This window comes from Paralichthys olivaceus, chromosome 14 (genome assembly GCF_024713975.1).
Source record: "Paralichthys olivaceus isolate ysfri-2021 chromosome 14, ASM2471397v2, whole genome shotgun sequence".
NCBI classification, from domain to species: Eukaryota; Metazoa; Chordata; class Actinopteri; order Pleuronectiformes; family Paralichthyidae; genus Paralichthys; species Paralichthys olivaceus.
This window is the reverse complement of record NC_091106.1, coordinates 19,267,518-19,295,166: the sequence shown is the minus strand read 5'-3', so window position 1 is coordinate 19,295,166 and position 27,649 is coordinate 19,267,518. Positions and strand designations below refer to the sequence as shown.

At 42.6% G+C, this 27,649-nt stretch overlaps 1 protein-coding gene across 1 annotated transcript; it reads right to left on the bottom strand.

The window, feature by feature from the left end:
• Window positions 1-15,758: 15,758 nt before the first annotated feature.
• Window positions 15,759-19,542, bottom strand: six3a (SIX homeobox 3a). Its single transcript, XM_020088274.2, has 2 exons — window positions 18,706-19,542; window positions 15,759-16,839 (listed from the first exon to the last, which is right to left on the bottom strand). The coding sequence occupies exons 1-2, from the start codon at window positions 19,395-19,397 to the stop codon at window positions 16,647-16,649; spliced, it is 885 nt and encodes a 294-aa protein (XP_019943833.1). The 5' UTR covers window positions 19,398-19,542; the 3' UTR covers window positions 15,759-16,646.
• Between the last annotated feature and the right edge of the window lie 8,107 nt (window positions 19,543-27,649).

Genomic DNA, 27,649 nt, shown 5'->3' with positions numbered 1-27,649 from the left:
ACAACATTCTAAGTGAATCTGAGTGGATTCTAAATGATTCTAATATATGTTTCCAGTTTGAGATTTAAAATGTCTCAGTTGAAAATTATTTTAATGTATATTTGATGCAGAGAACTCACAAAAATAGGAACCAGTGTTTTCAGATACTCATCAAACCTCATCAACCTTCGTAGGTGACGTTAACACGTTGCGTAGAAATGTCAGGAACAGTGATAACAGTTATAATGTGACACATTATTGGTCCCAGTGGGAAAATTCTCTTTTCACTTAGACCCCCTTCAGGGAGGTCAGAGGTCAAACCTTTATAGCAGCAGCCTCAAAACTGCAAGAGATTCACTATTTTTGCACAAGGAAACCAAGGCAGGATGAAGAGGCTCGGACTCAGGTCGTCTGGGTTGTGAATGGTTTGTTAAAAGATGAAGTGTGTCTGAAGTCAACCCAGATGATTTTACAGACAAACAGAGCTCAGATTCCAGTCACTGCTCCAGTGAACTGTGAGGATGATGGTGCAGAACAATTGTTTCTGGAACAAATGATGCCACTGGGTGCATCGAGAGTTTGGTGCTTTGCTGACGAGTTAGTTTGACAGTTGTGAATAATATTACTGATTTATAATGTGACTGCAGGGTGAACACTGAGTCGGGCGACAGTGAGGAAAATCAACGTCATTAAATGCTCACTTTTTTTCTGAGAGCTTCCAAAGCAACACAACAAGATGTGTTCCACTTTATTTAAACATGTGCATGTCTCAGTTTTAAATTAATTCCTGAGATTTTCTATGTGCAATAGAAAAAATCCTTTGGTTCAATGTGTTTATTCACTTTTTCTGTGTCTGAACTGAAATGTGCTTCAACTTCACTTAACATTTAGTGAGAAGGACAAACTCTTTCCTCTCGTCTGGTTGGAGTCTGAAGCAGACTATTCATCAACACAGATCAAACCGTCACATGGAATGAGAATAACATGCTTAATACTGAAATTCCACTTTGTTAATGTAAAAACCATGAGAGGACACAATGCAGGAGCTGTAACTGCATTACCAGGAGGAGGAGAAGCCGGACAGTAAACATCACCAGGTAAAATACACAAAGTTTAGCTTCTATACCTAATGCATGAACAGTATATTATTGTTATATTGGTTTTTCCATTAGACAGAAATAAATTTTGCCATTAATGACACAAATCATTGATAATGTGAATAACTTCTCTAGTAGAGATCATTTTAAAGTTTCATTGTGTTGTATATATACGAAACATTTTGTGTCTTGGGCTGGAACCAAATCTGACGTGAATACAAATCTAGCTGAAAATGTTTTCATGCACACATGAATAGATGAAACTGTGCACATGTCCAAATCAAGAACTAAGTTAGTCGATGGGAATCTGTAATCCCTCCACAACCGACTGACAGGTATTTTACAGTAACGCACTAATAACACTGTAAGAAAATAAAAAAATAGTTTTCTGATGAGATTCATTGTTGTTTACATGAGCACTTTTTGTTAAATAAAGCAATTCTACAGTTTCAATCACGATCAACTGAGACAAACAAAATTCACGTGATTAGAAAAAAATAAACGTCATTAGTTTTAAATATTCACAAATCATATTATAATTACATTTTGTTGTGTAAAAACATTTTACTGTCAGGACACAATCATGTTTAACGTATAAAACCTTAGTTTCTATTTGATTTAAATGTTTATCGATGGACACATTGATTTCAGCCTCTCCTCAGCCATTATCCTTTTTTTTTTTTTTAAGTATCAGGTGTGGCCCATAAAACAGTAGGGGGGAGGGGGAGGGGGGTGGTGAGGGTGCATGGTGTAGAGTTACGGTCAAAAAAGAGAGAGAAAGAAAGAAAGAGGGATGGCCGGGGGAGTTAGAGCATTAATACGCTCCCTGTGTGCTGGACGCATACTGTTACTAAACACACACATACACACACACACACACACTCACACACACACTCACACTGGGGGTGCCCTTTGCTCGAGTGAAAGGTCTCCACCACGTCCAACGACGAGAGGAGACATGTCAACAGATGAAAAGTTCAGTTAGAGTGAAACATTGAACATCCATTTTAACAAAAGGACAAAATAAACTTTACTGTACGTCCCCCTGTTTATAATAATATATATAATATATAGGTGTGATTTACTGTCCTGTATTTGTGAGCAAATATAATTCCCCTTTGAAAACATATTTTATATGATCACAGCTTCTTTCTTTACTATGTTGCCATTCACTGTCATGTGTTTACACACCAGCCTTATATGGCTGTGGGTGCCCACAGAGGGCATTTTTGCTCCTGCTGACAAATGCACAAATTAACACTTTAATTTTTGTAACATCACAATGTCACAGGTTTATGTGCGGTTTAAAGATATTAAATGTGAGGACGTGAAGAGAAAGGGTTTGCAGGGGAAAGCTGCAGCCTGTTGTGTGTGTGTGTGTGTGTATGTGTTTGAGCATGTGCAAGAGTGTACAAGAGTGTACGTGAGTGTGTGTGTGTGTGTGTTACACTCGGGGTTAAGAAAGGATCACCTGTGTTTTTTTCCCCTACTGTAAATTCCTAGATGGGAGACAGACACGGGCTATTCTGATCGCATTAGGTTCACTCCAATGGCTTTTCCAGCTATTGTCATCTGACACCGTTCCATTAAATCTGTCCAGTGTAAAGATTAACTACACTGTTCTTTATGCTTTCACTGGGTGTTCACTCCGAACGCCAAAGGGCAGGTTAAATCATGCACAAGATTTTCATAGTGCTCTGTAACTCACGTTCAGCCTACCTGGCCCTTTTTCACTTGATGTTATATCAACTAGCAGCGCAGAGTGACACCCAGAGAAACTGTCGTGAAACGACTCCATTCATCAGGTTAGTCACCCTCTCATTACTGTTACTATCTGATTCTCCAGAAACGTGCACATAGAAACGTGTAGCTTTTCTTTTTTCACTTTTTAGGGTTTTACGGTTTGTTTTCTGGTTGGTTTGCTTTTAATCTTCCATGACTGTAATATCCACAAATGAAATGCTTTTATGTTATTATGTTACACTCTGTAATTTTGTTAGGTACAGGGAACCCTTTTTTCCACCAATAGACTAAATTTAAACAGCTTTTATTAGCATGATGGATCCAGTCAACAAACCTTTAATGTTCCAAGTTAAGTTTCCTTTAAAAGTCGATGTGTTATTGTGTTAAACAGAGCAGCATTTGATCTGATACACTAGTTCCATGCAGTCCAGTTCTTGAGTCTGCTTCTAAATTTTAACTCATTACATTCAACATCACATGTTTCTTCTGTGTCGCTCATCCCCTGATCTTTTCTTTCTTTCCTCCATATCAAAGCACTTGAAGGTGGGACGCTGGCGTGGTGCTGAAGAGGTCTCGAGGGGTTTTGCTCATCGACAGGATGTGCATGCTCTAACACTGACACCAGGCTCATCAGGTATGTGCTCAGTAGCCTAATGAAAGGTTAAATGCATTTGTATGAGAAGCAAACTTAAAAGAAAATCTGTATTTCTCTTGAAAAATCTTGATCATCCTGATTCCAGCTCCAGGTAACACGTCAGCTTAATTCCTTCTGCATCAACTCTGCAAAATATTAATGTGAACACAACCAGCAGACATTTCATAACATAGTGTAGCACTCATTTAGCTTTGTGTTCAGTCTTTCTGTTGCTCTTCACCACGCAGTGTAAACCTGATTTAAGTTTATTTTCATTGCCCTAAATGTTTCCCTGAATGTATCTGATGGTAAAGAAAAATAATACTAATAACTAGAGAAAGAAAATTAGAAGCACCTTGAACCTTTAACACTTTTACATTACTTCATTTTCAACATGTAATAGTGGTTTAGGGAAAATAAATGTCATAAAACTCATTGACGTCCTCCTCTGGGTGGGTCTGCTCCAGCTCACGAGTGGATGACAGGACCTTCCCTCTAATTTTGATCAATCAGTATTAGTGTTGATTGTGCACACTAGGTTTGTCTTGTTTACAGTGCACGCTCCTTCATCTGTTTCCAGCTAAACACACCAACGGGTTCAACCTGCCAGACCGCTGTCTCAGCACACAGTGTGTGTGCACACGATTTAATGTTGGCATTGTGCTGAAAAATAAAAGAGCACTTGATGTTTGAAAATAAAAAAAGCAACCACTGAGACAAACTTTGCAGACGAGGCAGGCTGCAAAAAATGGTGCAGAAGGTCATTTGTAGATTAATGTCCCTCGGTCAATAACAGTGAGGCCGATAAAAGAATCATTTCATCACAACCTTATCGTCTGCCATCTTGTAAAAGTCATCTCAAAAGAAAAAAGAAGAGAAAAAAGAAAGAGGTAGTTCTGTGGGTTGCGGCCTCCTACGTCCATTCCCTGCACCTGAGATGGGAAGCTTGTAACCATAGCAACCAAACTGTAAAAGGATTGGGGGGGGGGGTGAGTGTGAATGAATGTGTCTGCTCGATCAACACGAAGCGTTTTATATGATCCTATGACAACAATAAACACCAAGTGACCTGAGACATATAGATGCCCATGAAACCCAACCCCTCCACTCACATACTGTACAGACACACACTGCCACATTGTGTTCACTCCACTCAGCGCGCTGTGGATTTGTTTAAAGAGTAATGCAACCTCAGAACAGACGTGATGAAAGCTCAGTATTTGGATTTTCTCCATAATTTATCAGACGACAGCAGAATAAAAAAAGCACTGACGTGCCCTGTTTGAGCTGAACGCTGCTCTCACCCAGTGATCGGGGAGTGTAACTGCACGCAAGTCACGGAGGGAAGGAGGACCTGATAACTGTTATAAACACAAAACACAAAGAGGTGGCACATCCTGGCTCTGATACCTCAACAGGTGCCTCATGGTGAAATAAGAGCGTCAACACTTAAAAGCAAAACCAGCGTCTGTGCTTTGAAAAAGGAGGCAAAGACAAAAACTGTCTGAAAGTCGGTGTATAGGGGGGAAAATATAAGAATACTACAGACATACAGCCTTCGTCAGACTTATATACAAACAGATAAATGGAGTAAATTATGAATTTACACAACTACACACAGATTGACCCATTGTTGTTCACAAAACATTAAGACAAAAACTGCAACTGAAATAAAATGACTCATAATAGATGTCACCAAACCAGCCCTTTGTATTATAATATAATATGATAAAATGTCATGTCGCTTTAAGAGATATTAATTGAATATACTGAGCATATGACAAGTATTTAAATCAACATAAATAGGTCAAGTTTGTTTAACAAGTAAAACTTTTATTTATTTAACATAAATAAACTGTTCTTGGGAAACATTATTTTTGTATTTTGCAACTGAAGTATTTAAGAAAAACCAACCCGGTAACATTCTTAGTGTTTAGTACAATGACTCCTGGGGTCACCTGCAGAAGTCCTCACCTCACGTGTACAGTTTGTTGTATGTTGTTACTTCCCGAGACAGATTATATTTTAGAGACTGAGCGTTTCCATGTGCAGGTGATGGAAAGGGATGTGGTCACATGATAGCAAATATATTATTAATTCTGCTTATGATGTCAGAACAATTGTAATAAATGTCTTTCAAATTCCACATTCTTCGTCACATTGAGTTAAGTCACCATGAAAAATGACAACAAAAAAAGGAAATATCTCCAGCTCCATCTGTCTTCTTCTCCCTGATAACTTACACTAGACTGGTTTCCAAGCTGTGGACTCCTCTTGTTATCTTTTCTTGTATCTCCTCGGTCACAGCAGCTGCTTGAAGTCTCTATTTGCTTTGTTGACATTCACTTGCTGCTTGATTAGCTTCTCCGCTGCTCTTCAAATGCTCCTGGGTTTCAGCCAGAGCAATTTTGTAGTGAGAAATGCAGAAAACATGCCACGGGTGTAATTTCACCACACAATGAGCGTTCGGCATAGAGGAGGGGGGGAGTATGTGGCAGTGACCTTAAAGCTTCTCTATACACCATTTGTAATTTAGTGTCCACTTGACTTGACACACACACATGCAACTGCTGGAATGGATCTGGAAGACTAATGTCATTGTTGGGATGAACAGTTGTGTACAGATGCAGAGTATCTACCATGAATATCTGAATATATAGTATAATAGATTTACATGTAATGCATTCTTTTGATATCTGTCCTTCAGGTTGTTCTTGCTTCTATACGTTCATGAATTAAGTCAAATTTTAAAGCTCATGATGACCCCTTGTGGCTAAAGTAGGACATTTCTTTTGATTATTGAATGACTCCTTTGCATGGTGATAAAAACAATTCCAGGCTTCTGTCATTTACATCTGCATTTAATCCTTAACATTTTTATTTTCCACAACAAACTCAGCACAATGCTGTTGTAATTTAAAGATATAATATAGACATCTTACTTCCTAACTTCTTGACAATTTCCCTCATGAACTCTGGACGTTTCGAAGCTAATCTGGATTGTTGAGATGACAGTGCCTTGCTCAACAGCCCAGCAGTGGTGTTTGTGATGTAATGTTGTAGTGAGTAATTTCACAGAGAAGCTCAGAATTAATTTGCTCTGTTGTCATGAAGCTTCATTTAATAGTCAAAGCCAGTGGGTGCAGTCCAATGAGTGCATCCTATCAAGAATAGTAAAAAATAATGTTATACTGTATATTACCATGTTCTAATGACAGTCACGGCCTTAAATGTTATTCTTTCTCAATAACGTAACAGCAGTGAAATAGCTGAACAATTACTGTACGTGCCAAATGCTTCTAAAGTTACAAAGATCATCAGCCTGAAAGGTCGTCCCTCCTACTTAGAACTGTCATGGATGCTTTAAGGAAATGTGAGAGGTCATTTCAGTGCAGATGGGTTGAAGTGGGTTTTTAGTGATCACTAGATGGCAGTGTAACATAATGAGACATCTGAACGCAGTACAAGTACACACTCACACAGATAAATACATGTCATACACACAGTGTTTTCACCCTGCATATACACTGTGATAGGAAGTGACATCTTAATCCCAGAACAAACATGATCCAGCATCTCACTCATCTCTCCTCCTCAGGACCGGGACGTCAAAGGCCTCCAGTTACACTGCAGAGGATTACACCAGAAAATCAAAAGAACGCACATTTGCACATCACCCACTGACATCGTCACACCAAGAACAGACATCACAGAGTTAAACCAATTGACCATTTACACGGTTCTCAGCCTCTCCCTTTGCCCGCTCCCTTTTCTCCCCTACCCCCCACATTTAATTATCTGTGTGTGTGTGTGTGTGTGTGTGTGTGTGTGTGTGTGTGTGTGTGTGTGTGTGTGTGTGTGTGTGTTCAATTTCTTTACACCTAAAATATGCAAATAAGTTCATTGATATACAGTATTTTCCATTTATCACCGCACTAAATAGCTTCAAATAACGTTCTTGACCTGAACAAGAACATCTTCAGTTTGAGGGATATTTAATGTTTTGACCAGTAACTGCGTCTCTCTCATTCACCTTCATACATCTGGTCTTTGAGCTCTGAACACTCGGGCCGTGTTTTCTTCCTCCTCGCCTGACTCTTCTGGGACCTGTGCAGCTGCCGCTGCTTGCTGAACTGGACCGAGTGACGAGGAGTGTGGAGGACAAGGCCGGTGCCTGCCTGAATAATGCATGTGTTTTGGAGGCCACCTCGGGACAGGGGCCGTTTTTAAAGCGGCGCTTTAAAGATGCTCCACGACCGACTCATGTACAGGAACCTATTAAAAATAGAAAAAGTGGTCGGACAAAACAGCCGGCTGCAGTTAAGGGCCTCTGGAGCTCTGTTATTAAATAGCAGGCTACATCTTACATGAACCTGTGAAGTAGATGCTCTCATTGACAATGGATTGCAAAGGGTGGATTTTGAAACAGGAATTTCATTAAACTTTCTCAGGTTTTTTCCACATGGTTAATCTTCCTCCAAGAGCAGCTATGACAAGTAAAACCTTTCAGTTGGATGAAGGGAGCTGAATACGTGAGGAGGGAAGTGGACAATAGAACATTCAGAATAGGGAGAATATAGTTTAGCTTCTCCTACAAAACGTAGACATGTTCTTTGAAATGTTAACGCAGAATACAGAATGTTTTTTCCCTGTGTTTTCAATTCATCTTGCATTAATATTCTATGGACCCTCAGACTGCCACAATGTGCAGGCTTTAAAATACACAGATCCGATTAGTTCCTCCCAAAGTGCATTTTTTACCTCCAGGCTCTATTAGCTAACAAGGCTGTGAATGTTAGATGTATCTCCATCCAACCACTGAGCTGGTGGAACTTTCAATCGACTCCAGTGACCCCTGGTAATGGTTAGTTATACACGCACGTGAACCTGAAATCGGGCTGAAACCGTTTTAGGACATATGAGTGGGTACAAAGTGGGGGAATGAAAAAGTTATTGCTTATGGCATGTAATATGCCGTCATACCCATCTCCGCCTGCCATGATTTAATGGTGGATACGGGCCCAGTTGCCGTAAGCGTTTTACTGTCCATTTACAGTGAAACCTTCTCGTTGGCTGCTCTCTGTCCTCTTTCTCCCCCTGCCCCTGTTCTCCACAAAAGGGGAGTTAAACTCTAAAAGGCCGTGCTCCAGCGGACACCATTATGCCCCCCCTCCCCTCCTCCTCACCACCATCCCTCTCTCTCTCTCCCACACACACACACACACACACACACACACACACACACACACACACACACACACACACACACACACACACACACACACACACACACACACACACATTGACTTGGCTCCTTGGCGGCCTCAGTCAGACTCAGGGTATCAGTTTTGAAAAATTAACCAGGGATCAGGGGTTCCATTACACTCTCTGGCATCTGAATCCTTGATCTAGCACTAAATGGAAATGCCGGCTCAGTGTTCCAACATCATTTGACTTTCATGCAATGAAACTTTAATGCATGTGCCCTGTACAGTGTGTATACACACTGCGTCCATGTGTGAGGGAAGCATGACTTCACTGGCCAGCAGTTGTCCCCGTGGTGCAGACTTGTATATGTATGTTTCGTGCCTACACTGACGTTAACTAGAGCACGAGGAAGGACTGTGCTGATGGGATGGTTTGCCTCTCTGCTGTAGACTGTAGTCAGATTCTGCTTGAATCTAAAACCACTTACAAAACACTTTGGAGGCTCCATCAGCATGAAGCTCAAGTTGAGCAGCCGAACATTAGCCCCCATATTTACCGGAAAGAATAAGAAAGTATAAGAGAACTTGTCTTGACACAGTCGCCTTGAAAAAGAACATTTTCAGGACTGCAAGTCAAACATATTTTATTCTCTTGCTCGTTTCAGTCACACTTGCTGTGAGTGGAGCAGTTTGAGAGACGTGCCTCTTCCACCTAAATTCCACGAGATGGCAGTCAAGGAACACGTTTGGCTCTGCTCAGCCTGGATTATCTGGCCTGCTCTGCACCTGCCTGTCCCGCTGCTGCTGCTGCTGCTGCACCCCCCACCCCGCCACAGTGTGGACTTTCCTCTGGTTGGAGCTGTTTGTGAGCTCGGGGAGTTTGGCATCCCGGGTAATCCATCCTATGGCTTTGTAAATGGGGGTTAAATTGATAAGGACACCCAGCCCCCCCGGTCAATCCCTGACCTTTTGTTAAGTGCATGGGCACAAAAAGGAGGCGTGTCACCAGGCGAGCTATACTGAGGCCAAGGCTTTTTATTAAGCCAATCACTGATACATGCTGCAGATATGGTTATAGGTCAAAGCATATTTTAGATTTATTGCTTTTTTTGAGCTGCGTTTTTCTCTTTCACAAAACAAACATTGAAATTGTGTAATTTGCTGTTAGGTTATATTCATTCACATAGAGTCAAATGACAAAAAAAGAAAAACATTTTACTTTCAGTTTACACCAATTTAACCTCCTCTGATTAGACTATGCTTCTATGAATATATTATGAGGTTTTTCTGTCAGAAAATCCCCTGAATACCAAATGACACATCACTATTATGGAAACAAAACCTTTAAAATCTATATTTGTATATAAATATTTAAAATGTCTAATATTTTAATTTCACTTTGAGCCTAAATTAACCTGTCTTTATAAAAGTAGGTTTTTTTAATAGATGCAAAATTTATATTTGACTTTGATCTTGAGATAAACAAACTCAGTCAGTCTGTAGTTTTATTTATTTTCTTATTTTTATTTATTTTAATCATACAGGCTTAACTGCAAAAGGCCTCGGCGGATTTTAGGCCGATTGACTTGGAATAAATGGAACAGGATTTTTCATGAATTCCCCCCAAAAAACTGCGAGGTGGCACAGGGGGACCGGGTGTCCGTGTCCAGGTTCATCCGGTGCTTTCAGTACCAGGGCAGGCTGGGGCTCCAGCTGACAGACAATAGCCTTCAGCATCAGACCGGGGAACAATCAGCAATTCATGGAAGCAAAAAGGGGCAGTGGAAGGGTGGCGAGTCACCAACGCACCAAGTCCGAGAGCAGGAGGCTGATTTAGAGGAAATATTCAGTAAAGTAGAAATGTGTAAGATTATTTACAATATGAGTGAGAGCCGAGATGAGCTGCTGAGAATAACTGAAGAAAAATACTCTGGTGGTTTTAAAATCGTAAAATAGGACATTGCTGCAGAAACATTTTAGCCTCCATTCAAACAACCTCATTAATATAACATATGATTTCTTATTCTTATTCCGAGAGAAAGCTGTTTAACAATAATCTGTAACAAAAGCACGAGTAGGAAAAGGTGCAGTAAGTAAACCCATAATATTGAGATTTCAGTGTAATCATTTATTGTAGCTTAATGCTGAAGATAAACTCCCTCATCGTTCCCTTTTATTCCGGGCACATGGCGTGTGCATAATATCTGCTTGTTCGCTGCGCGGTCACACACACACACACACACACACACACACACACACACACACACACACACACACACACACACACACACACACACATATCAGTGCTGTGCAGTGCCGTGCCGTGCTATAAGGAGGCCTGAGAACGGCGGCAGAAAACACAGGTGCTGGGGCTCTATTTAAGCTGCTCAGCCCTCTGTCCACTCGGTGTGCACTAGGCGAGAGATCACAGCCTGCACCAAGCCCCCCCATCCCAACACACACACACACACACACACTCAGTCTCCATATGCGCTGTTCGTGCAAGGTTGTGCGCGTTCTTGTGTGCGCATGCACAAAATGGGGGGGTGGGGGTGGGGAGGGTTGTGTTCGCTTGAGTAAGCCAGTGTTGGGTTGCTTTCATGTTATGCTTGTTTTAAAAAGATGAGGCTTGTGCAATGGCAGTCTACACTAATAAGCATTAGACTGGAGTATTTCTTGACCCCCCCCCCCCCCCCCCAGACCACCACACACACACACACACACCTCCCAACCTGACTATGAAGAATGATCCCATCTGCCTTTGCACGGTAGCCTTTACGTATAGACTATAATGGAAGCTTATACACCGCTGATCCTGTATCACTGCCTCCTGCCTTGTGTGACCTCCAAATTACAATTTAATACAAGAGCGCGTTTTCAAACACTGCCCTTGTCTTAAAGAGAGAGAGAGATGGCGTGAGTGTGTGTAAAAGGGTGAGAGAGAGAGAGAACGAGGGATGGGGGAGTTGATCGGTTGACAACAAGCAGCAGGTGCGTGGTGCATGGCATTGGTGAAATACGCACATTTTACGCACGGCGGTCACGGACGCACATGATCAAATTTACACAACAAGTCAAGATGTCACACATCTCGTGACGTTTACCTGCCCGTGGCAAAGTGTCGACCTGACCCCATGACCACACAACACTATCACACACACAGTCGTTTTTAGAATATCCTTCCAACTGAGTTTATTTGGCATCTTTTCGGTTCTCCTAACCTCTTTAACTATGAGAAATAACATGTAAAATATAAGTGTAACTCCTCTAAAGTGCGTTGCAGCTGGGATGTCAGGGTGATGCTTAGGCGGACGTGTAATTTGTAATTAGTGCAGACACGTTGGTTTGAGGCCTTAGTATTCTTCTCTTCAACCCAGAGAAGAAGAAGAACAGTGCAAAAATGGAGAATGGCCCCTCATGGTCATATAACTTAGTATAGATTACCAGTCAGTCAAGAGGAATGCTGCAGCCCTGCGTCCTTCCCATTAAAGAAAGTTTAGTCCAAAGGGCCCCGCTCATTCCTGCACTGACGGGCGCGCTGGCGGAGCTATAGGGAAACTGGTGCTCTTTGGGTGCTGCATGAATACACACCAATAGGAAAGTTGTGTTCAGTTAACCGGTGAAATCCGAGAAGAAAACAGGGCAGGGCGAGTATTTCTCACTGCTAGACTCCGGCCTAATAGTCCCCCTCCTTACTCTTGTTCCCTATAGTTCCTCTGACAGCGCCTGCATTAACTCTGACATACGTTGTGTTGTGGTTGGGAATGAAAAGGAACATCAACTATATGACCTCATGACGCACACAGCCGCATCCAACTTATCATTTTTCACAAGAGGATTTCTTTGTGCTTCCCTCCTCTCAGAGACACTTTAAACCCTCTGTGACTTTAAGTCTGAGATCCATAATAAAAACTAATCTTCTTTATGTTGTTGACGTTCATGCAAATCTCGTTTGAGCGACGCGCTCGCGACAGACGAACGCAAAACAACTCGATAGGGCGAAAACAGCGAAAACATGTGAGTCTCCATTGTTGCCGCACTCGTCTCACATTCTCGTTTACTCTCATGAAAGTATCACACACACAGATTACTCCTCGCTAAGTTCCTTTGTCTTGTGATCCATATTTGAGTTGACAGATCACGAACACGAGCTCCCCCACTGTTAATGACCCCAGCCAGCAACAGATAGACTCACACTTCCAGCACTTTTTTGCCACTCTGGCCTACATATGTTAACACCAGGGACAATTATGTACCTGTTTACAAGCCTCTCATTTACATGCTCTGATGGAAAATCATTATGATATGTAATTAATATTGACTCTAGATGTGTCTGTGGTATCATACCCTCCCTGTGCATTCCATGCCATTGTTCTTTAAAGCGTAGTTTGCGTACTCATTGTATTTCATTATGAGGTGCAATCACACCGGACCCATGCAAAGCAAATGCAAAACACTGCTTCTGACAGTTTTAACACATTATTTCAAACACAAGTCGCTGTCATTTCATTTTCCTCTCAACTAAGTTAAGTTTATATCTGTGTGTTTACACGATGTTTCCAGAGCCTCGGGTTTAATGAACGTAACGTTGCGCAAATGAAGCCCATTCATCGCTTGCTTTTGTATTCATGAGTCTCTATCTGTGGCTCCATCTCACAGATATAGCCCTAATCCTCGTGTCCTCCTCTGCCGATAAAAAAAATGCTCTTCAGTTTACGATTAATTTAATCTCAATCATAGCTGGGATTTGTCGCAGCCAATAAAACTTGTGGAGTGCGTAAAATGGAAAGGCGGGGGAGGGGGGGTGATAAGGGTCTGCTGCTGCTGCTGCGGCGGTGCCATGGCCCCTCGGTGCTCTTGATAGGGCCTATCTGTCTCTGGCAGGCCGATTTAAGACCCGGAATGGGTTTAAAATATGATACAGATTTACTTCATCTGCAATCGACTGCCACTCCGTCCCCTCCGAGGAACAGCGTTTGGCACACAGGGCAATCACAGTCCAGACTGTTGTCGTTTGTGGTTCACCCGATGGTGGAGGGAGCGACACCAGAATACTATCAGACCAGGGGCGTCCGGCTCTGTCTTCAAGACCCCCTTGAAAACTCATCTCTTCCGAGCACACGTCCTCCCCAAACACCCAGACGCGCCTCACCAGCACTTAATGAGCACTTTTGGTGCACTTCTTCACCTGATCTCCCTCACGTTGTCTTACGGAACAGATTTAACACTTTCTCCAAGGTCTCAAAGACTGTACTGAAGCTCCGGTGTTGCCCCTCACTTTGGATAAAAGTGTTTGCTAAATGAGTAAATGTAAATGCACAGTGTGCGACGGGAGCTGAGCTTTGCGTCTGACTGCATCTTGGCCTCGGTTATTTCAGGATCACAGGCCTATTGAGTCGTATGGCTGCAGCTTTTGACACTTGTTTTTGTGTTTTGATTGGTATCCGTCCGGGGGAAGTCTTATGCATGCAGATAGCTTACACGCACATTTTCATCCAGTGGAGACTGGTAACATTTACGAAGAAAAAACATAATCCACTGCCAGAGCTGAAGTATCCACAACAACTTCAACAGAGAATTTAAAAATCAACAACAAAGCATTCACATTTAACAACGAACTAATACTTAGTTTTCTCTGGCCCTTGCGTATGAGCTCATTATCCTGCCGTTTGACTAAAACGAATACAATCTAATTTTCTATGCGCATTTGTTTCCTGGTCTCTATTGTAAATGTCCACATCCAACCGACCGCACATATATTTAAGCTTTCAGACGTTGCACAATATTGCCAAACACAAAATATCCACAGTCTCCAGTATCACCCTGAAAGACCAGTGAGCAAAGCTTTATTTTCAGATGCCTCCTGACAATCACAGATCAGGGACAAATCTGTCCTGAGGTCGCCGCCGTGGCTTCTCTACCAGTCTCCACTTTCTAAAAGTCCTGCGCTCTCCCTGAGCCAAGCAGCAGCGTCTGTCCTACTTTCTGCTGCTGAACACACGACTGTAGCTCTCACACAAACTCGACGCTAATACTACAGAGTTGCCCACAGTTGATAAAAGAGCCGTGTTTACAACGGGCACATCCTCGCTTTTTAGGAAAAGCACTAAATCTTTGCGCAAGTGTGTCCACCAAAAACTACAGCTCCTGCAACAGTGTCCTGCAGCAAATCTGCCCTAGTCTGTGGCATAATTGGTTGGGGATTTAGATGGAAAGGGGACTGCAGGAGAGAAAGCCTTTTTTTGGAGGGGGAAATGGTTCTCGTCCGCGGAAGAAAAGCTCTTTTCAGTGGGCCACAATGGGAGATTGGGACAGGGGAGGAGTCCCATCGTGATTAGCCCATTTAATGGCGCGTTTACTTAATTTCTGTATTCACTGGCAACGGTAAACAAAAGGGGAAATAGCACTCACATTTTAAAGTGCTGCATGACGTTGACGTTTGGCAAAATGTGTATTGTATACAGGGGCAGACATATAGAGCAATTTTACCTACAGCATATGGGTTGAACAACGCGCGTAAAGATAATAATAATAAAAGAAATGTGTTAAGCAGGGCCTGTAACTTCCCCAGCAAAATAAAATCTATAACATAAAAAATAAATAAATAAACAATTCATATCAAATAATCTTTTAACAACCGAAATAAAAGCCAAACTAATTTTAGGTGACTTCAGCCACCAGACTACATAACATATATGTCATAAGCCCTGATGAGCATTAATGCCTCCACAATCCAATAATGACCCAATATGAACATGTGTTCAGCCACTTATCAATGTCCTTGTGCGTAATCGGATGGAGAGACAGACATGATGCAGAGGAGATATAGGAAATTGAATATTGTATTTGATTTAGAAATGTTTTGTACATTAACATAATAACCACGGAGCAAAGAAACACTGGATATATGCTGATGTAAATAAGCGCTTGGAGCGACCCTGGGGCGCAGAGAGCAGAGGAGGAGGGGACTGATGTATAATAAGATATTCCACTTTTCTTTTTTGTTTCTTAAATGTGACTTGTAACATCTGACTTTTTTTTTTCAAACTCCCCCCCCATTAAAACCAAAAAGCAACAAAAACGCCTAGAGCACTTGAGTTGTAAGTTTTGACAAATATTTTATGTAGGAACACCAAGTCAAGAAAAGTGAGGGAGGGATAGAAAAGAGGATGAGACGAGGAGGAGAAGGAGGAAGAGGAGGAAGAGGAGATTGAGAGCAATAATTATGTACAAGCATATTTCTACACGTATATTACAGTCCGGGAGAATGATCGCATTATTTGAGATATACATAATTCAATATAAAATTTTGAAAATAAAAATAAAAATCTGATACAGTCATAAACGATTCCGTTCGACATTTTCTTTTTCTTTTTTTTTCTTTTGACCATGTTACCCCACACAGGCAGTGACAGAAGTGTATTTTTAAAAAAGGTGCTTACGACTTTAAATGATTGTCTGATGAACACAAACGTAAAAACAGGATTGCATCTGGTCTGCATGGCGGCTGCTTCATCATCATCATCATCATCATCATCATCACTTGGACTAGAGATGGAGAGAAAAAAAAAGAAAAAGCGACGAAGACACCAAGACGATGTGTTTTTATTCCCTCTGATCGATGTTCCTGATGGAGAATCTTGCATTCAGGTTGTTTTCCCTGAACACAAAATAAAAAATAAAAATAGAAGACATCATGCAAGTAGTCTAGTAGTAGTAGTGGTGGTGGTGGTGGTGTGGGGGTATGAAGAGGAGGGGGAGGCGTGGGTCCTTTGAAAGCGCTTTTAATAAAAAAAAAAAAAACGACGTGCTTTTATCTCTTTTTTATTTTAATATTTATATCAATCGGTCCTTTTTTCATCCGCGATATTTCATAAGTCTTTTTTTCTTCCTCTCAGGTCCATTTTCCCTGTAAATATTTCTCTTTTTGTTTGTTTCTGTGTGTGTTTTTGTTTGTTGTTGTTTTTCTCTCCCCCCCTCTCCGTATCATACATCGCACTCCGAGTCACTGGATGTGACGGACAGGATGGACGTCCCGGTATCAACTCTCTCTGTCATACTGGAAACGCTGGTGGTGGGACTGGCCGCGGTCGAGGGCGACTCCGCCGAGCTGTGAGGGGTGAGCCCGGCCTCCGAGAGGGACCTCATACCGCCCGGTCCTATTGCTTGGTGCTGGAGCCTGGAGAAGAAAAGAAGCGAAGAAAAAAGGGGGAAAAATGAGGAGAAATGGCAATTAGACCTGAGAATGTCCCCCTCTCCCCTCCTCCTCCTGCAAAATAGGGGTTCAAACTCGCCTTTCTTTCCCCCTGCCGGCCCCAGCCATGCATGCATGCCTTTATCAAATAGCTTTCAGGGGACAAAACACAGCACTATTTAGACTACCAAATGTTGGGAGAAATGTAATGAGTTTCTGTGTTTTTTCTGCAGAAGTGAACCCTGATCAATGCGCGAGTCAGCAACGTGGGATTTAAAGTACGTGTCATATCACCACAGGAAAAAAAAATCATCTTTAAATCCAACTTTGTGTTTTTGTAAAAGCAGATTTCTACCACAGGAGTCTGCAGCTATTTTTATTTGTATTCAGATTCTGGTTGCCACTAAACACCAGCTCTACTTTTATTATCTTTATCCACCCCTGCTGTGTTTTGATCCCCGTGACTCTACATGAGTAAAAAACAAATTATTTTCTTATTTAATCAAATAAAATCTAAGCTTTTTTGTTTTGTTTTTTGCAGAAATGTCGTGATGCTGTGGCCCAGTTGTGTTCGAGTCTGACGGGAAGAGTGAGTGTGTGAGTGAGTGACACCGAGATCCAGGTTATGTGCAATCATCCTAAATGTTTATCTCCAATCCACTCACGATAATAACTCCATCACGGCGGGATAAATGTCAGCGTGGAAATATATCTCTTCATTTAGCATCAGAATAGAGTTCATATGGCTTAGTTCTCTGCGAGGTATTTTCTAATCAATTATAGCATTTCATTGGAATGATACCACACTTAATGTTATGAATACAGCCTATGTTTACCAGTGCTGTTTTAATACTGTGCTCTTTTTTCTTTTTTTGTAATATCAATATCTCTATTATCCTTTCAGATAATCTTTTCCAACAATGCTTGGTACCATGTGACGTTGAAATGATAAACGCACTGCAGCATATGACAAATGCAGCTATTATATTCTGTGCATCTTTAATAAATCCATTCATGGATTTGTTAACAAACGTAAAAATATAAAAAAATATGTGCAAAATATGACAATTTCAAAATTACGTAAAGGAACAAACCATTAAACTTTTGGACGGATAGATTTTAAATCAAATCCAGTTCAGTTTGTTTTATATGTTTTACCTGATTAAAAATCATTCATTACTTCTTTTACATTATTACAATCAAAATAGTGGTTATATTATAAATAAATGATGTCCAGTTTAGTTTTTAAAGTGTATACTTAACATGCTTTCTCATTTATTACACTACTTTCACTTTTACGCAAAAGATAAATAAGCTGGATCTATGATTAAAGCTGTGCGCAACCGTCTCTTTAGTTTAACATTAACATCCATTGTGATTCAATTATTTAAATTATTATATTTAGATTTATTCAAACAGCTATTTTCAGTCTAATTCTCGTATTGTTTTTTCTATTCTATGATTTATATTCGGCGTAAAATCCTTGGAAAGTTGAATATAGGCTACATCTGACGAAAATGTTCTTATAAGCGCTTCTAAAAAACAGAGAGGTGCACATTATTTTAAATAGAATCTACTTTCACATGTTCACAGCAGCAAAAAATGATGTTTTCGATGTTTATTCCGATTTCATTTCATAACAAACATGTCGCCGCAGCCTGCTCCCTCCCCCTGCCAACGACTCGTCTTTTTCCTCGACAGCTTCTGTATCCGCCAGCGCAACTACAGCTTAATGAAATATCCTCGTTTATTTCCCTCTTTTTTTAATTAATGACCATTTGCACTCAAACTTTGGAACATTCCTCTGGCGTTTCGGTGCGTTTTGACGGGAAGGACAGAAAAAGCACCAACCTGTTTTTGGCTGCCGCGGCTCTGTCTCGTTGCCTCCGGTTTTTAAACCAGTTTCCGACCTGTGTGGGAGTGAGTCCAGTGGCTTGAGCCAGTTCCCTTTTCTTGCTGGGGTTTGGGTAGGGGTCCTGAAGGTACCACTCCCTCAGCAGGCTCCGTGTCCGCTCTTTGAAACAGTGCGTCTTCTGCTCGCCGTCCCAGATGGTCCGAGGCAGCGGAAACTTCTTCCGCACCCGGTACTTATCGACCGGTCCGAGGGGACGACCGCGCAGCTTCTCGGCCTCCTGGTAGTGCGCTTCCAGCCACATGGCCTGCAGTTTGCCGTGCGAGTCCTTGGTGAACTTGTGGTTCTCCAGGATGTGGTAGAGGTCTCTGAAATTCCCCGTGTGGAACGCCACCACGGCCCGGGCGCGCAGGATGGACTCGTGCTTGTTGATCTGCTCGCACGCTCCCGGAGCCACAGGCAGGGACCAGAGGAAGCGGCCCAGCCGTTCGATGTCCCCGGTCTCCTCCAGCGTCTCGCAGACGCTCGCCACCTGCTCCGGGGAGAAGTTGAGGGTCGGTAGCTGAAACATGGACAAGTCTTCTGGAGACCTGGTGGTGGGAGCGCTGTTCGCCAGGAGCAGAGGGCGATCAGCGAAGTTTGGCAGGAAGAAATGGGAGGGATAAAGCTCTAAAGGGGATCTGAAAACCATGGAAATGACCTGAGAGAGAAAGAAAATTATCGAGAAAAAGGAAAAACCGAAAAAATACGGCTAGTAAAAAAGATTGAATGATTCAATGGCTATCGCCTAATGACACCAGCCTCATAATATCTCCCCCCTAAATCCGCCGTTGAGTGTAGCATTGAAACATTTTGTTTCCCTTTTCTATTGGTCTTCTTGGTGTCGTTGTAGCGTTGTCATGGCAGCCCTGCCAATCACTGTCAAGCGTGCCAATCATTAGCCAGTACGTAGCGCGAGGCTTTCACCACTTGTGCAGCACGCACGGGGGGTTATCAGAGTCTGCGATCTCCACAGCAACCCTCCCACTGCACCGCGCGCATCAGGCACAAGCCAATGCTCGCCTATCTGCTGAATGGAATGAGCAATTAGAGGGTGGAATATTATTGCGATCTTAACGAGGCTCGTTAAAGCTAAAGAAGATATGTAGACTGGAGATGCTTAGCAGAGCCGGGGAGGGAGGGAGGGAGGGAGGGAGGCAGAGGGAGCTTTAAATGGGTGACAAATGGACAACCAGTGACTGCAACACGGGAATACACGTTGTGAATAGAAGTCTGAATTATTTTTGCATAGTTTTTCCTCTAGTGGCATATTTGTTACTTTTCATCTTTTTCAGTCCATTGTTTTTAGTTTTTTTTTTTGCGAAAGGTCTTCTGCGTTTTTCCTTTTCATACATGTTCACTTTCCATTTTCTTGCTTTCTAAAAGATGACACAATGACACAGTCCTATAATCGTTGGGCTTTTTCTTGGATCTGCCGTTGATTCAAAAATGCATGTGCGTAATTGTATTCCATGGTGTGATTATGAGTTGGCTCGGGCTCGCTGGTGTGTGTGGTCACTCTGTGTTGGGTGGGTGCTGGTCCCGGTGTAGGCTGCAGAGTGATGCCGCTCCCCCTCCTGCTGTCCCCGGCCTCGCCACCGGGACGCTGGGCGCTGCCCTGGCCCCCTGCCCGCTGCCACCTCTCCAAACCAACAAAATGCATTGTTCCAAATGAATATCGATGCGCAGCGTTGTGCTGATTAAACAAAGATCATGGCGTTTAAGTTCGAAAGCTAATTTGCCAACGGCATCGCCCTCTTAATGCCACCAGTTTATCGGGGTCTTTTGATAGTTCAGCCCTCTAATTAATACCATTTGTATTAGAATTGCATTCAAATGGCAACATGAAAGCTTCTTGGGGACATAAAAGCAGTTCTCATGTATTTGATCTGCTGGTAAGGACATGATCATTGTCCACATCCAGTCACAGGACTCGGCTTATAGCAGTAGCCACGGCGGTGTGATTTTCATGTTTATGGCTAAAACGGCTTCATATTTAGACAGGGCTTATAGGGTGTTAAAATAGTGTGAGTTCACTCTAACACGAACAGTGCTCACATTGTGAAAGGGCCGTGTACAAGGCGTAGCATCTAGACTCCGCTTAATCCGCCCTCAATAAAGCTGACATAATGATCCTAAGCCGCCTTTCTACAAAATCATTCAGGAATTCAAAACTTTTCCTTCCCTCTCTCAGATTTGCACATTCTCCGGGGGCGGCCAGATACACCAGCGACTCCAAGCTTGGAGCGACAGTGAGTAGACCAGCCTGTCGTGCATGTATCGCTGTACCTGTTTATGTTCTCAGTTTAATCTTATCTCACAGACTTGAACAACTGTAGGTGAGAGTGCGCAATTACGCACATTAACGCACTTTTCCTCTCCTGTGCAAAAGAGGGAACTATAGCCATGCATGTGCGTGCGTAAAGGCGCGTTGGGCAAGTGTTTGTGTCTGCAGGTGTGTGTGATACAGAGCAGGGGTGGCGATGATCTTGTTGCAGGGTCAGGCGCTGGCTTTGTGCGCGTCTTTTGGGATTGTGTGCGCGCATGTGTTTGTGTGAGGGTGTGAGGGGGTAGGGTGGTATATGGGATCAATCCTGCCCACCGCGCTGCTGCACGAACCTCAGGAGAACTAATTCCAAGTGGCACTTGAATTGGTCCCGTTGGAAAGCTCTGTGGACTGGAAGTAAAGGCTGGTATTTTCATGCTGGTGTTAAAACTAACCCCCACCACCTACACCACCACCACCACCACCACCCTCTTTCTGTGTGTGTCTCTCTCACACGGGCGCGCACATGCATGTAAGCACGACCCCAACATTAAGTTGAAAGTGCAGGCTTAGCAGCATTACCCCGAATATGCAAAGCCCCCCCACCTCCTACCTTACCTGACTGGGTTCCAATTTAGGTGATCGCCATTCACGCCAAGGCTGCATGCATTATCCAGCATTATGTTTTGGAGGAGCCTTGTTTGGGAGTAGCCCTCGCAGGCAATTCGGAAATCACTCCTCGAAGAAGACGAGAGGTGAAATGTAAAACCTGAATGGGGATTGAGGGAGAAAAGCCACTGGTAATTCACATTCTTTTACATGGCTTTTGTTTACGTTAAGCATGTAATTAACACCCCCAAACAAGTTTATTCACCTGCCGTAATTGTGTGTTTATCCGAGGACTTGCTGAATGTTCCGAGCAGCGGGGGACGGCAGCTCTGATTGCACATCGAGCATTGAGCGTCTTCTCCGTTTACTTACAGCCTTAAAACCTCCAGACACGACAACGCAAACAACATTTTGCGCACGGAAACACTGGGAATGTGTTTGTCAGACAGACAGAGGCGACTGACGTCTCTCCCCTGTGACCTTATTTCTCTTAATTGAGTGTAAAACACTTGGTCCAACTTTGTTTACCAGAGTTTTTACATAAGTAAAGTTACTGTTAAAGAAATGTTTTTATTCTTGCGGCTCAAACAGCGCCTGCAGCGCGCATTGATTCTCGAAATGTTACCACACTCGTTAATTGGCAATTAGCAAGTTATTTTCAATATCGGTCAGTTCCAATAAGGGGAGCAAATAAACAAAGCTGATGTTACGTCATGTTCTGTGGCGAGAGAGAGAGGGAGAGAGAGAGAGAAGAGGACCGGATGAGAGGAGGAAAGGAAAAAGGTGTTGACTGTAAAAGGTAAGAGGGAAAGAGAAAAGAAGGCACGAAAGAAAAGCTCTTGTTTTATTTTTTGCTCCCTCGTTGACCCTGGTTTGGCAGAGGCTGGCCAGAAAAGGCAGCACACCCCTCCCTGACAAACACAGGAGAGACTCATGCGCCTGCTGCTCCATCCTGGATTCAACGCAACAATACGCAGGACGAGACTTTGGAGAGATGATGGGTGCGTATACCAAAACAATCCCACTTTCATTATTCCCTTTAAACCGAGTTGCTTTGTTTGGAATATTCTGTGAATGCAAACGTGCATTTATGTATTTTTTATAATGTGTGAGAGCTTTTCATTGTAATTGGAACCTTCAGAAATCAATTGCATTTTATTTTTGTGATGTGGAAATTTAGCACTGTTTCCCCCCCTCCCACATTTTCTTGTTTGTATTTTTCCCTGTTCGTCCCCTGCAGAGCTGTGAGCGGAGTCCGGACCACGGAGCTGGAGACTGGACCTGGCACCGGTTCATTGCTTTTCCAATTTGTCCAAGATCAGGAGTGAAATCCAACCACTGCTGCTATAAGATCTGACCCTTCACCATCAACGACGTTTCCCATGTTGTGCGGTAAAAATATCTTTAAATTTTTTTTGGGGACACTTATAAATATATATTAATGTTAAAGAAAATCATATTTTTGTCTGAATTATTGTCTAAAATCAAGTTTATAATTTAGTTTCATTTACCGTTTTTATCCAGCGAGCACCGGGGAGCTGTGTCTCTTGACACATGCAGCAGATGTGTGATGCTGTCGGGACGGGGCGCAAAATCCCCTCCGTCCCATGCTGGCCATACTCCACGCTGTATCTACACTGTAAAAAATATCAACCTTAACAAGCCGTTTAATGCAGGCCCGGCTCTAGATTGATAAAATGCATACTCGCTGAAAACGTGTGAAGCGCCGTGAGTTAATTGAACCTGTTTCCACTGTTCCATAAATTAGTCATGAGATTTTTGAGGCGGAGCAATTTTCTTAATTGCACTGGAGAAATGCTGCACTAGTCTGTTTTGCTTCACCATTCTGCAAAATGTGTCCCTGCAAAAATCCTGCAATGCGAAAAATTCCGTGGAATCACCATGTTGGCACAGCTTCTGCCACGTTTTTAGGAAAATGTGATAGAAATGAAAACGGAAGCCTCTCGACATTTTTACAGTGTACTCTCTCTTCCCTTAGATAAAGCCATTATCCTGCTGCTGTGCGCATGTTATTTTATTTTTTACCCTTTCAAAAACCCTTTCCAGACTAAAATTACGCGCGTCAGTCTACACATGATTTACTTGATTAAATGACCCCAAGCGTCAGAACAATTATGTCGGTGACGGCTCTTTAAAGCTGTAAACAGTTGCCAACTTACACATGCAGTCACATGTGCAATGTGTCACCCTGACCTGCGAGATGCACACGCTTGTGCAAACACAGCGGTGGCGGCAATTGAGAGGAAACAAATAGATAATAATGCGCATTTTTTCGTTGCGAGTGTTGTGATGATTTGTAAATGTGGCGCCAACTTTAACAGCAAAGCAAAGTTTTTAACCTCTCTCTCTCCCTCCCTCTCTCTCTCCCTCCCTCTCTCTCTCCCTCTCTCCTTTCTTTTATTGTTTTTATTGTGTGGTCTCATTAGGGGGACTTCCTGGCAGGGCTGGGAGCTTGTATCGGAGCTGTCCAATCAGTGTATTTACACGGGTTGTTAGCGACAGTTAATGAGGGCTCCTCCCCGGGCCGGTAGAGAAAGGCGCTTCAACATTAAGATTTACCTTGTGTCAACTCGTTACTTCTAATGAACCTCCGCGTAAAAAAGCCTCCTCGCACTCAATGGAGCCGTGCGCCCGGATCCTGTGTGTGTGAGACCCTGGAAGAGTGGAGCTGCAAGCCGGCGTCCTTCGTCCCCCCCATACTTTGTTTCCCCCCACCCCCCCTCCGCTCAGTCAGAGAGAGTCGCCTTTTCTCTGCAGGTCCGGGCTCCATGATGCATGCATGCAAGCCTCTGCGTACACGTGCATGTGTGAGTGTGGACGTGTGTGTCCAAGGAAGGTGGGTGGTGCGTATAACCTTCTCTAAGAAAATGTGACGTTTGCCACAAAGGCATCATTTTTACTTAATAATGAATAAGAAGTTTATGATGCACTGCACATATTGTATTCCTGCAGCACTAAAAAGTCAGATGGGTGGAGGGACTAACTCAGCAAGATGTAAATATATAAAATCCAAAATACACAGAATGTGGTGAATACAACGTTTTCAAATATTATTGTAGAAACGTGATGAGAGGATGGAGGAGCAGGTGGGGTGCTGTGTGTTTGCATGTCAGTATCACAAACCTGATATGTCTTCTACTGTTTGGTGAATTAGGCTTGACATGTCAGCTTATTGCCTCTGCAGAAGTAAGTTCACTTAATCACCCCTCTCCCTCACCCCCTCTTCTTCCTCCCCCACATCCCCCAGCAGAGCACAGAGGATAGGCCGCAGCAGCTCGGGCTCTGGCCCCTCCGTCCACCCCCTCATCTGGCCCCCAGTGAGGCTTGTTGAGCCGCATCAGCAACACATCAGTGCCCCTCAATTCAGGTACAAACTGGAGGAGTTTGGCGGATCCCTGAAGTGGACTCCCCTCTTACTCCTCTAACCCACAGAGACACCACTTAAAAATCAATTAGGCTCGTCTCGTCTCTCCCGCCCCGCCGGTCAACGTCTCAGGAACAGGTGGCTTCCACCAATTTAGGGAGAGATTAAAAAGTAGGCTACATTCCAGAGAGATTCATTATTTCTTTTTATCCTGAATCCAGGTCTGAAAGAGGGGATGTGCCCTCATGCACTTCATGGCCCCTCTGAGTCTGTAGGGAACATCTCTATGTGCTGACATCATTCACATATTTGTTGCAGATCTTCTCTTCTACTCGACAGAGAAGTAGCCAGAGCTTCTTATTTGGGAAACATTCATTCTTAGCTCCGATATATGATTTTCTCATGAGGTGACTTGCTATTATATTTTGAAGTGTGGCGTGCATCTGTTACACAATATGTTTGCGGTTGTCAGTTGCATTTTTTGTAAACAATCTCCATCCAGCAGCAGTCAGCAGGTGATTAAGTGGCCAACACAAGATTACATATTCATGGTTGTTGGTACTTTGTCACCTGCTGATGATAGAGACAGAAAAAACAGTTTGGTTTGTTTCTAAAAGTGATTTTATTCCTCATAGTCCCTTCAGCTCCATATCAAAAACATATTTTCTCTTGTCGTCTGTTTCACCATCAGTTTAACCGCAGACAGCCTCCTGCTTCCTCGCGTTAAAGAGCCGCAGCAGTAGACACGGAGCAGCAGCAGCAGGAGCGCTGGAGGAGGCTGTGTGTTGTGTGTTCACTCTTCCAGGTAGATGGGTTGATCTGGAGACAGAGACAGAAATATAATGGGTGCATATCAGATGCATTGCCCCGAGCTTCACAAATGATGCTCACCTTCCAATCCCCAGTGACTTTCTCTGAGGAGGAAAAACAACATCTTCTCCTCTTCCTCAGATCAGCTGCAGTTTTTATCAACATCCAACCTATAGATCAATCATTCAACTCTACGTGTGGGAGCCTAAAACAGCACTGACTCAATCGAGAGGTGACACTCCGGCCAAAGTTTCCTCAGCACAAATAGAAATCCTCTTGTAAAATTGGACTGTTTGGGGCTCGACTGTCAAGGCTGATTAAGTAGCCCGGCTCTCAGATGCAGATAGAGGCTGTGGAGATGGCCCTTTAGCCCGGTGTCACAGGAGCTGACAAGCCATAATTACTCTGGCTGACACATCGCTCTCCAAGCTTACTAATGTGAGAGCTGTGGATATATACGGCAGACAGTGTGCATACAGTCCAGACTGCTCAACTCTTCAGCCACCTCTTATAACCAGGGATCAGATGCTGGCCTGACCACACAGCTGACCTTTTCCCTTTTACCATTTCAGTGGTGATACATACTCTTATTTAAAAGTTAGTGGAGATCATAAGGATCAGTTTGAATAAAAAAAACAGCATGCTATAATACAACACAAACAGAACAGAACATCTGTAGTTTATTCACATAGTAGATGTATTAGTATTTTTAGTTGAAGTTACTGCATTTTGCTCATTTCTACTTTACAGATTGATATTTAAGATATATTATTACAGGCTGAACTATTCAGCAGCATTTGTCGCCGCAGGTTAATTTCACCTAAATGAAACCAAACGTGCTCCTTACAATGTACTGTACAACCGCAAACACTGAAAGAGGCCACTATACATGAAGTGCTTTTACTTGTATTACCTCTTATTTGGAGTACTCCTGCAGTGTGGCATAGCTGCTTTTACTTAATTTAAGTGTCAGGATAATATTTATAGACTTAACATTCGAGATATGATGAGATTAAAGTAGTGAAACATTTAGAGTATTTACTTCATTACCGTACGTACGTACCATTTTTAGATACTTGTATTACTAGTATTTCTCTTTTACTTTTACATTACATTAGAGGGAAATACTATAATCTTTACTCAATATTACAGCTTTACTTGATTATTTTGCAGGTTCTGGTTTTTATAAAATATATGTTTAACAAATGAATTATGCATCTTGATACAACTAGAAATTCCCACTTTGACCTGATGAAACATAAAATATTAGTTTATCAGTAATAAGTTTACATCTATATTGACCGTCTCTGAAATTAAGCAGATTAGTCCTGTTTACATTTGATGATAGTATTTTTCTTCTTTCACCAATAGTTAAACACACAGAACCTTTACTTGGAATCGAGTATTTTCACATTATATTCTGACATATTATCACCTTTAAATGTAATTAAAGGTATTGACTCATCCCACAACACGCAGCGACAAAATGTTTTTTTATCAAAGCTTTATATTTTGATGTGAGTGATCTATAGATCTACATCGAGTAACACCCCGTCTTTCCGTGTGCCTGTTCACGCATATTTGTGTGTGTGTGTGTGTGTGTGTGTGTGTGTGTGTGTGTGTGTGTGTGTGTGTGTGTGTGTAAAGGTTACAGGGTCACAGACGATCCTGTCATTGTCTCACATTTTGTTTGTCGCCATGTTTACATGACACGTAACAAAAAAAATTCTCTCTCTCTCTCTCACTCACTCACTCTGTGTGTGTGTGTGTGTATCTCTCCCTCTGTGTACATGTGTGGTGTGTGTGAGGGTGGTATGTATCTCTCTCTCTCTCT